The sequence below is a fragment of the Solanum tuberosum genome, unplaced genomic scaffold, assembly GCF_000226075.1.
Source record: "Solanum tuberosum cultivar DM 1-3 516 R44 unplaced genomic scaffold, SolTub_3.0 scf00048, whole genome shotgun sequence".
Classification (NCBI taxonomy): Eukaryota; Viridiplantae; Streptophyta; class Magnoliopsida; order Solanales; family Solanaceae; genus Solanum; species Solanum tuberosum.
The window spans coordinates 306,935-317,591 of record NW_006238976.1 but is presented as its reverse complement, the minus strand read 5'-3'; the positions used below and the strand labels follow the sequence as shown (position 1 = coordinate 317,591).

The 10,657-nt window shown below is 35.7% G+C and overlaps 2 protein-coding genes and 1 long non-coding RNA gene across 5 annotated transcripts in view; 1 reads left to right on the top strand and 2 right to left on the bottom strand.

Annotated features, from left to right (window-relative positions):
• LOC102592536 (uncharacterized) lies at positions 1-2,895 on the bottom strand. Its single transcript, XM_006343730.2, has 6 exons — positions 2,638-2,895; positions 2,316-2,519; positions 2,087-2,166; positions 1,379-1,454; positions 621-722; positions 1-534 (listed from the first exon to the last, which is right to left on the bottom strand). The coding sequence occupies exons 1-6, from the start codon at positions 2,761-2,763 to the stop codon at positions 406-408; spliced, it is 717 nt and encodes a 238-aa protein (XP_006343792.1). The 5' UTR covers positions 2,764-2,895; the 3' UTR covers positions 1-405.
• Positions 2,896-3,840: 945 nt separating this feature from the next.
• LOC102592307 (uncharacterized) lies at positions 3,841-4,776 on the top strand. The gene is made up of 3 exons (XR_367009.2): positions 3,841-3,965; positions 4,545-4,618; positions 4,736-4,776. It is a non-coding gene; the product is annotated as an uncharacterized lncRNA (long non-coding RNA).
• A 163-nt stretch (positions 4,777-4,939) lies between these two features.
• LOC102591751 (STE20/SPS1-related proline-alanine-rich protein kinase) overlaps positions 4,940-10,657 on the bottom strand; it is an 11,424-nt gene continuing 5,706 nt past the window's right edge. Inside the window, exons 7-23 of one of the 3 annotated variants that reach the window (XM_006343728.2) lie at positions 10,359-10,529; positions 10,211-10,276; positions 9,492-9,560; positions 9,313-9,384; positions 9,170-9,231; positions 7,965-8,243; positions 7,338-7,471; positions 7,108-7,202; positions 7,003-7,041; positions 6,857-6,916; positions 6,607-6,708; positions 6,378-6,429; positions 6,217-6,269; positions 5,994-6,058; positions 5,844-5,895; positions 5,539-5,641; positions 4,940-5,463 (exon numbers count right to left, since the gene is read on the bottom strand). In XM_006343728.2, the coding sequence (XP_006343790.1) occupies positions 5,582-5,641; positions 5,844-5,895; positions 5,994-6,058; positions 6,217-6,269; positions 6,378-6,429; positions 6,607-6,708; positions 6,857-6,916; positions 7,003-7,041; positions 7,108-7,202; positions 7,338-7,471; positions 7,965-8,243; positions 9,170-9,231; positions 9,313-9,384; positions 9,492-9,560; positions 10,211-10,276; positions 10,359-10,529 (1,431 nt within the window). In that variant the 3' untranslated portion in view covers positions 4,940-5,463; positions 5,539-5,581. The remainder of the gene's footprint in view (positions 5,464-5,538; positions 5,642-5,843; positions 5,896-5,993; positions 6,059-6,216; positions 6,270-6,377; positions 6,430-6,606; positions 6,709-6,856; positions 6,917-7,002; positions 7,042-7,107; positions 7,203-7,337; positions 7,472-7,964; positions 8,244-9,169; positions 9,232-9,312; positions 9,385-9,491; positions 9,561-10,210; positions 10,277-10,358; positions 10,530-10,657) is intronic. The other 2 variants (XM_006343729.2, XM_015307115.1) reach the window with 2 other exon arrangements.

Below are 10,657 nucleotides of genomic sequence, written 5' to 3'. Positions count from 1 at the left end.
TTGGGATAAATATTGTTCTGCATCCACTGGAATTTAAGATTGCAGATCAAAAACACTGATCAAAATTCTTCACGAGGGTACACAATTTATGAGCTCAGACCTGCCAATACAGCATGAACCTCTGTTCAACGTAAAAATACAAACTTCCCTTGATATATAGAACTCGGGAAGAGAAACAACATACAACTGTGAAAAGATGGTAGGCCCTGGTTCAATCTTGATAAGAGACCATTCAGATATTTGCTGCAGAGTTGAATCATAGCACATTAAGATCAATCTGTTGTGTACAGAAGATGCTTATTGTTTGGTCAGTGAACTACCTACGCAGTTACACTCCAGCATATGATGTCCTCCTTCCAAGGATTGGCATTAGACCCGTCAAAACTCAGCCTTGAACATGCAAATTTAATGCTTCTTTGAACTAGGATCTTCTCCATCTTCATTCAAGTGCTCGGGATTTTCAGGTCTTCTAGAAATTTCCCACCTCCTTTTCTCATCTGCTGAAGGCAACTTCTTAAGATCATATGTTTCCTCCTTCATGACATTTTGAACGATTAGATAGGAATGATAAACTTCTAAATCATTTACATGTGTTAATAAGTGCTTCACGCGGTCTATACCTTTTCTGACATTCTTACATCTTTCTTCCCAGCAATTGAAGTTCCAGTACCAGTAAATTTATCCAACACCTGAAAGTTTCCATCTTTTTGGAATGCTTCCAGCTGGAACAAGATGAAACTTTCTATGAGGATGATACGATTCAGGTTACACAAAGCGTAGTAATAAACTAAATAATGAAATGGAATTAAAGAAATTACCGAAGGAATTGAAGAACAAAAAGAATCTCTGACCCTAACCAAACGTTAAGAATACAAATTGATATTTGAAATCAATCACCCCTAATAGAACGACAAGACATAACCAAAGATATAAAGATCAAAGGAAGAAAAGAATTACCATGAAGACTTCAAGCTTGAAAGTAATTTTCAAGTTCAATCCTAACTACAAGGTTTCCAACTTCACAATTTTGTTTGTATTCACAATTGTCAATCTCCTCCTAAACTATGAGTCTAGCAAGTATTTATAATTATTATGTCCCTATCCGAATCAACAAAGGAAATAAGTAAAAACAAGGAAAAGCAAATCCCAAAACTACTAAACACTATAGTAAGTAGAATCTAAAAAGAAAAGGAAACAGGAAAAATTTACTAAAAATAGAATTCAAGAACTCCCACTATTGAAAGGAAACAAAAATTACGGTTGAGATGCTCTAGTCTGCTCGCAATAAACCCTGTGTGAGCCGGGCTATCCAGGATCGTATCAGAGAACCTCAGCATAATTAATTTATAGAGTTTGAGATAGACTTTAAATATATTACCTGAATGTGGAAGATGCACAAGAGGATGCTAGCAACGGGTAGAAAGCTATCCTCAGGAGATAAAGACAGATTGGTGCTGCATACGATAAAAGAGCATCAGAATGAAATGCTTGGTCAAGGCAAAATGACTCAACTAAACATCAGAAAACGCTGATCATGCCTTTGCCTAAATTTATAGCAGCAGGGAATGCCAGCTTTCTAGAGAATCTGATGTTATCAAGAAAGGACAAAAAGAACAAAGGATGTCTTCGGAGAGTGGTTAAAAAGATTCAAAATTTGTACGGGTTCCCACATGCAAGCTTCACTAGCACCATTTCATTGCATTTTTTCAAGTTCCTTGGTGAAAATCCTAGGGCCAACCCAGACTAGTAAGTGAACTTTAAAATGTTACAAGTGTTTATAGTTCAATAGTTAGGGTAATTGTCTTCCAACAATAAACTTTAAATCTTACAATCATATCAAAGTTGGAAGCTTAAAATGGAAATCAAGAAGGTTAAGCAGTCATTCATGGAAATAGAGATTACAATCCTTCATTTACCATGACTCGTGAAGGATCCTTGTAATATAGATGACAGAATAGAACTCTATGTGTTTTCTTTCTTTCTGCTTGTTCAAACTTCAATACATTCCTTAAAGCACATTCAGGGTGCTGACAAGAGATGATATTAAAACATCACCTAGAAAACTAATGTTTTAAGAGCTCCGTACCTTAAATATGGAGCCAAATACACAAGAGCATAAACAGCATAACGCGGTTTCCCAGTATCCAACCAAGCGAAAACCCAACTCTACAAAGTAAACCAGAAAATCAATCAATCAATCACACCTTAATCCCAAGTTAGTTGGGCTTAGCTATATGAATCCCCTAAATGGTTCTAAACGCCTAAATTCTAATGTAGAACAAATGATTATTAATATGCAATGAGAAAAATCTCACCATCCAATTAAAATACGGAATGAAGCTGATAATTCCCATGACAGCAAACCTCGCATCAGCAGAATCAATTGTGGATTCACCATCGTCCTCCTCCGTGTAAGTAGTCGGGAAAACCCACGAGCTCAAAATGCAAGCACCAATAGCAGCGGCGTAAGGCACATCGTTTGCAAACTCTGCCCGGCAAGTTCCATTTCTCAACCTTCTCTACAAAATCAATAACAGGAGTAACATATTTCAGCTCTACTGAGCTCATTCTCATTCCAATACAGGTAGGTATTTAAGTTAAAATGAGATTAGAACAAGTAGTAATTAAGTTAATTACCAGATTAAGCTTGTTGCGGAGGCGAGCTCGATAAAGAAGAGGTCGGAGAGTTGGTAAGAGAGAAGATCGTAAAGACGGCGGCGAAGTAGAAAGAAGTAGAGCTGAAGTGGAAGTGAGAGATTTCATCGCCGGAGATAGAGAACGGCGACGGCAGCATCTAATCTGTCCCGGCGAAGTGTTTGGTGATTGATTTAGGTTATGGATTATAGAATTAGTATTGGTCAGAAAAGGATTCGTGAATACTGTACGTTTTTGAAAACAGTGCCCCTTAAAATAAAGGAATATCTTATGGGTCCTGTTTGGCGCTTTTCGTTTTCGAAAGCGGGTCCACTGCCAAACAAACATTACGAACTTGTTCATTTTCATTATTTATTATATACATAAAATAATATTTAAAACTTATCCGTCATTAAAACTAAAATACTATATTATCTTACATACAAAATTACGTAGTAACAAAAAATAATAATGTAAAGGAAAATTAAAATTGTTACATCTTATTATATATCCTTTAATAACATAAGCATAAATTAATGACTGTAAAAATACATACAATGATTTGTAACATAAGCAATGGTGTCAGTGAGTCACTCAACAGGACCAAAGTACACAAATATTTAACTGTGAAGAAGAAGAAGAGGTTCAGAATTTTCGTTGTTTTAAAATGAAAGAAAATTCCTCTATTTATAAACAACAAAGGGTAATGTTAACAAATGTTTATTGTGCTTTATCGGAAAGATTACAACTATTTGAAAAAGTTGCAACCCTTTGGAAAGGTCACAATTTTTCATAAAAATCACAACTTTTCGTAAAAGTCACAACTCTTCATTAAAGTCGCAACTTTTCATAAAAGTCACAACTTTTCATAAATGTCACAACTTTTCATGAAAGGGGAAAGCTAGTTTCAAAAATAAATAAATTAAAAGGTAATTCTGATTTGTGGTGGTACCACATAAGCGGACCTAAGGTTCTCCTTTATATATATATATATATATATATATAATTTAATAAAAGCTATGCATTAATGCATACTAATAAAGGTAAATAATGGTTAATACCAACTCTTTGTTACTAATGAATAGGACGGTTGAATGGTTGGCCATAGAGTCCGACAGAGAGGAACGTGTCAAAACCCTATTGGTTAGTAGTTTCTAGAAGGGTATGGAATATCGTGTGTTCGGTTAATCGTAGAAAATCTCAGGCCTTTGACTAAGTAATATAAGAATTCCCAAATTTTCTGGAATTTGTATTCTCTTTATCCACGCCAAACAAATAACATAATTTTCCTTTTATCTCTGCACGATTCTTTCGATTTGCCTAATTCTCAGGTAATTAATCAAATTCTCTTGGTTTGATCTATGTTGTCATATATTTAGATGGATGTGCTTGATTTTTATCTGTAAAATAATGTCCGCTTAACGAAACTTGAAGGAATTGTCTGATTGGTACCAGATTAGGGCACTCTTTTTCCAATTGTAAGCAGCTGCTCTGTCACAATTGTTTATTGCAACACTGATTTGTTAATTTAGGTTAGGATTGTTGAAGAAGGTAAACTATTGAGGTTGACTTTTGTGTTTCTAATGATTGGGGAAGAAATATGCATCTCAGTATTTAGCATTGCTGTGATGTTTCAATGATTTCTTGGTTGGCAAGTTAAGTTACTGTTTGGTTGATAAGGATAGTAATGCGGTACTGATGTGTGTGTTTAATTTGTTGGTTTCACATGTCTGTTTATCTACCTTGATTTTTCTTGCTTTTCAAGTTAAAACCCCAATTAGTTGCTCTTTCCCTTTTTACATCTCCATGGTGTCTAACTTCCCAGACCCCACTTGTGGGATTTTACTGGGTATGTTGTTGTTGTAGTCGTTGTATTGTGTCTAATGTTTAACTTGGTGTTAATGTTTTAGGTCATCTTTCCAGCTCCACTTGGTTGTGTAGTGCATTTGTTTCCAAGAAAGCTTTTTTATTGGAGATGGCTGAGGTATTGTAACCTTCTCTCTTATGCTGGTTATGTCCATCTTTATCAATATCCCATTGGATCTACCTTACTTTTCTTGGAGGCTCATGTATTTATGATTATAATCTTTGATTGTGGCAGGACGGTCACAAGGTTATCTTGAATGTCTATGACCTGAGCCATATATATATATATATATATATATATATATATGATACATAACGTATATAAACGTTATTTTACAAACCAATATCAACATACCCAGTAGTAGTGTAATCCTGAAAAGGTATATCCCACAACGTTTATTTTGTCAAAAAAAAATTCTATCTAACAAAAGATATGATATCCAAATTTAAATTGGATCCATCTCTCCATTTATGCAATGGCAATTTGGCAACGGCCACAAATATGTTAGGCATCGACTAGGTTGAGGGATGCTTGTGAAGCTAAAAGTTTTATTGAACACATCTCATGGTCACATTGGTTATTATCATATATTATGATACAAAATTACAACTTAAATATGACTACGCCATAAACTAAGGATCTACAAATGAAATTGGGAATTGAATCCCCCACACCCACACCCACACCCACTCTCTAGTCTCTGCCTTCCTCTTCCCGCTGAGAGCCTTCCTCCACAATCTTCTATATCTAAATAAAAATAATAATCCCTTGACGTGAATCTGCACAAGAAGCTTGTTTTCAGCTCGTACTTGTCAAACACATGAAGAAATTATCTATGCGCTGATTATTTTGTTTATTGCTACTTGGAGATGGATTCTTCCCACACGAGCTATTCAACAAGGACAAGTGCATGATTCAGTGACATAAGAATAATTACACTCTGCCTCTTCCTATACTTCAACCTGCAAAACCAAACCACAATTAAGTCTCTTCACATGTGAGTGAAACAATTCAAAATTATCTGCTCAAATAGACACCTGAATATACACGGTGTTTACATATGAAATGTATCATTTGTCATCAGGATTCCAATTCTCTTCTGTCCCCATCCTCTCCGCAACTTGACATCCGCTGTTGCAACTGTAGCAGGTGAAAAACCATTGTTAGCAAGACACTTGGATGCTATTAATAAACCTCTCCAGTTCATCCCCTCAATTGTTTTAACTTCAGGCCTAGTTTTTTAAACCTCATCAAAGTAGAGAGATATTTCCACACAGTTGGTCTTCTATTATTATCTTTTCATTTTCTTCAATTCAATTAAAAGAAACGAGTATGCACTCACCTGCCAGTATTTTAATTTTTCTGCAGTTAACTCATCCGTCAAATTAATCATCCTGCAAAGTAGAGAGAAGATCAGTTCTTTAATTAAGAATTCCACATAGAACTGTGAGAAAAATTCACCACAGTTGATTTGCGTCCACAGTGGACTGACCTAGCCTGAAGCTCAGATATTTTGACTAATAATAGCTTCTCCCTCTCAGAAACAGCTGCTTCAACCTGCAAAACGGAAGAGTCTTAATCAAAATGAATGGTTGCCATGTGATAAATGACAAGTTCCCAATAAGAGACAAATGTTTATATAGCTCCATGTAAACATTTGCAGTTTCTAAAGTCTTAAAGCTAAGCATATTTTCAAAGCAAAGACATGTACTTACAATTCCATTGTTCTCTGGGCGCTGTAGGGGAGATAACTTCCCATTTTGAGAAGCTGAGACAGAACAAGAAATTTCAATCTAAATAAATCTGAATCCATGCTACTATTGGTAAAACATATTTCTTTACATAAGGACATCAGACATTTCTTCCTCATACTTACAATCTCCTGCCTCAGATAGTTGCAAGCTACTCAATAGATTTACAATGAGATCCTGATAACAAATGCAGTAGAAATTAAGCATTAGAACAACCATAGAAATAGAAATGGACTAGTTAATCCTGAATTTAACATTTCTTTTCTTGTTTTTGTTCTGTATTTTTTCCTGTGTGTGTATTTGGGTGGGTGGGGGACACGGATCTTGCATCCCTACCATACACTGATGCCTTACCTGTTGAATTGACGTCTGTTGAAAGAGATTTTGTAAGTGAGGCATGAGAACTGAAGCAGGAACATTATTAAGGCCAAGTTCCTTGGGCGGTTGACTGGGTGGCTGAAAATTTATGAAAAATGCAGTATTACAACAAGTTCTTTGCTTTTTCTCTTGGTTAAGACAAAATAGCACCATTAGGGTGGAGCTCAAGTTTTAACATATTCATATCATTTAACTACAGCTGTAAAGTAAGGGACGATACACACACCATTTGTTTAGATTCGATCAGCCATTCTCCAACACTAGCAGACTTCCTAAGTGGTGATCCCTGTGAATCACAGAAATCTTGTGTCAAAGATGCAGCAGGAATGAAATACTTGAGTTGTTTTGAGAAGGCAACACCACACCACTTACTTGAGAAGATCGTCGAGGAACTGTACATAATGGAATATCCTAACATACATATTTAAGTTAGCAAATAGTCATCTAAAAGAAAGAGAATGACAAAATATGATTTACCTTTACAAGATCTACATTTTCTGATGTTACAGAGAAACGGCCTTTTATTTGGACCAAGTTCGGCTTCGATTTGTCATCCAAAGAATCTTTGAATCCTGAACATATAAAAATTATCATTACTGCAAAGAGAAGTCTGCCTTAAATAGCATGCCACCGAGATTTTTTCTATAAACCATTGTCAGTCTTGCACACAATAGCAAAAAATGAACTTGTCTTGAAAGCATTAATACCCCCAGATGATTTAATCGGAGCTGATAAACTATTTCCTGAAGCTCGGTTTGGCAGCATTAAAGGCCCACTAAAGCTGGGTGCTCTTCGCACTGGATGAGCTTTATCTCCTGGTTGTTGGTTTTCAATCTCACTTCTGCAAGAGCAGCATAAGTTAGCTCACTGAAAGTTCTCATTTGATAACAGTTGTCCAAATAAACAGTCATATTTCGATATGCAAATGATCAAATAAAGCACAATGAACTACAGTCTACATTAGAAAGCTGTTGGATGATTTACACACTGATTTTAGCCTCTATAAAATGAATCCAACACACTAATTTTAGAGAAAATGCCTGTGAGAATTATTTCTCCAATGGAAATCTGTTTTGTTTCAATGAAGAAACATTATTTTTTTTAAATCGGGGACCTGCCATATTGGTAGAGAGACCAAGTTTGAGCATTCAGTTCTGATCAATTTCCTTTCACCCTATTACGGTTGAAATCGATATGAAAAGAAAGGCTATTTGATTCCTGAATATTAATAAAGCTTCATAGTTAAAGTTTTGGTGCAATGCTTTTCTTTGATAATTTGTCTTTGGCGCAATGTAAGATACAGTACAATAAGAAAACAATGAGTCGTACAGAACCTTTCGGAGCTTCGAACTCTTTCTGATGCCGAGTGACTAAGTACAGTGCCAGCCATAAGTGGTCCACTCTGACTTTGACGAGCTTTTGTTGTTTGAGTTCTACTCCTGGCCAGTAAGGCATCCCTTTCTGAGGTTAGGGGTGGCAACTCTGTTTTTGATGCATTCCTCTTCAGTCCATTTTTCTCCCAATGATCAGAATCTGGTGTACTACTCTCCAAATCTTTTCCCTTCTTGATCTCATATTCAGCTACTGGCACTTCACCAACACTTTCTTGCTCACTGGGAACAAGATGTATCAACGAAAACTAAAATTGAGATGATAATAATCCAAGGCATACCTTGACCAAAAATAAATTTTTAACTTATAGCTCACAGAATCTAGCCCATGCATAACCATTACCTAAACTATCATATTTTGGTGGTGATGACAAAACCATTATTAACATTCTCCCCTGGAGAGAGCAGTTCTCACAAAATATGCTGATGTTTTATATCTTCTGAAGAAGATAAAAAATTACATTGAGAATACCTGGTTTCCACAGGAAAATATATACGCTCCAGAAGAGAGGATATCATGGATAAAACAACTACTTTTTAAAACAGAAAAACACCTGAGGTTACTGATGCATAGTGGATAATGGATCACCCCTCTACCCTTCTACCCTTTAACGTAAATACGAACGAACTAACTTAAATACATCAATATGGACTCTAAGAACAATATTTAGCATGAAAGCACATACATCCTGCACCTCTATTTGTATGACATGCTTACTATTGTGGGATATTCAAAATGTTTGACACCATCCCATAATACAATAAGTCTTTCACAACTTCCTATGATAAAGATTCGTTTAAGTATCCAAATTTTGAACTTCAACATGATATTTTCAGTATCATGCTAATTTTCAATCACTACTTTAATATTTATTCCATCAATATAATATATATGTCAAATTAACATCTTAAACTCCGCATCCAAAAAGTACGACTTTTAAAAATGAAATGGTGGGAGTATAATAGTTGGCCCAAAATGGTTTAACTAGTTCTAACACCTAAAAGTTCAAGGAATTCAAGCTCACAAAAGTTCAAAATTCAAACAAGGCATCAATTCCCTCTTGCAAACTAAGTTACTAACAGCTACAATTTTGATATCTTTCTACGACAAATTCTATGTGGCTGGTCAAAATGAAAAAGGAATATACCTGGCAATAGAATCTTTTCTAGGGGTTGATTTTCCAGCATATTGTAGGGCAACAGATTTCTCCTGCAAATAGGAGAACAGTTCAAGGCTGATGTGAATAACTTGAAAATAGACAAAAGCACCACAGAAAAGACTGGCAAAGACCTTGTAGTTCATATAAGCTTTCATGGTATCATCGTCTTCCTTAATTTCTTGTATTTCATCATCGTCCTGTACCTGCCTCAGAAATCGAGAGACTATTAAATTTAGGTTGGCAAAATTCATGGAGCAAAAGTGAAAGAGCATCTTTATCAGACATAAAGAGACGCCTCTCATATACATACCAGTGAAGCCTGAAGCTTTAAATCCTCCAAATCAAAGTTCCAGGCGCTAACTCCCCGTTGGTACTCACTCTGTGAAGAACAACAAAATGTTAAAACAGATGGGAGATTTTGAAGAAGGCAACTCCTCACCTTGTTCACACTCACATGCCACAGATAAAGAATTATGAAAAGAGAAGGACTGGCGTAAGCAAAGTAAACACTTGCAAAAGGGAAAAAGATGATGGAAAATGCGTTTACTTGCTTTTAGATAAAAAACAGGGCCATAGACACAATGTCAGAAGCAATCCTTTCGGCTAAGAACATCAAAACATTATCTGAGTACATCGTCACCCAAAACCAGAGATACGTCATCAACATCCTATCCCCATGTCCAAAGGATTGAAAGTGGACAGGAATAGAAAGTACAACATTCTTTAAAAGTATATAAAGAATCAACAGAATGAATTTGACAGTTATAAATAGCAATTATACACCTACCAATTTGATATCTCTGATTTTCATGGAATGCACAAAGTTCAAAAGAGAAAAATGGAGATCCAAAGATCTGGAATTCATAATTGAGAGGCTGATTACATTTTCTCATCAACGATGGAAACCTAATTTAAGAGCAAAATGGCATTTTTGCGCACAGAAGAATAGCATTGCAGCTACTGGAACAAATAAATGCACGCGAACTTAGATGGCATAACAATGTCATTGATAAAACAATTGCCACAAACCTGTGATAATGCTTCCTGCTCGGAAGAAGGCATTCTCTTCAAAGCTAGTTGGGCAGCATCTTTAAGCTACAATAATTTCATCAATCAGCAATAGACAATGCTAAGTAGGAAAACTAAGCAACCCTAGAACAACGATACTATGAAATACCTGTAGGGCTTTAACTCGATTCCAAAGTGGTGGCAGGTCAGCAAAGAGTTTTTTTACAGAAAGCTCTGGGGGCTTGGCATTTTTGAAAAAAGAATGCTTCAACAACTTCTCAGCGGTTGGCCTTTTAGTTTGATCTTTCACCAAACACATCGCAACCATTTCCTTGAATGACTGTTACAACAAGTAAAAACCATTTTTGTTCTCCGTACATGACACAAATAAAGATTGAAGCACATAGCAGATCAACACATACAAATATCTCCATGTACAAATGCAAATGAAACAGCTAACTTTTTTTT

Coding starts and splice junctions, on each gene's coding strand:
- LOC102592536 (XM_006343730.2), bottom strand. CDS start 2,763: ATGAAATCTCTCACTTCCACTTCAGCTCTACTTCTTTCTACTTCGCCG. Junction 2,167..2,315: donor TTCCGTATTTTAATTGGATG/GTGAGATTTTTC, acceptor TTTACTTTGTAG/AGTTGGGTTTTCGCTTGGTT. Junction 535..620: donor ATGTAAGAATGTCAGAAAAG/GTATAGACCGCG, acceptor AATGTCATGAAG/GAGGAAACATATGATCTTAA.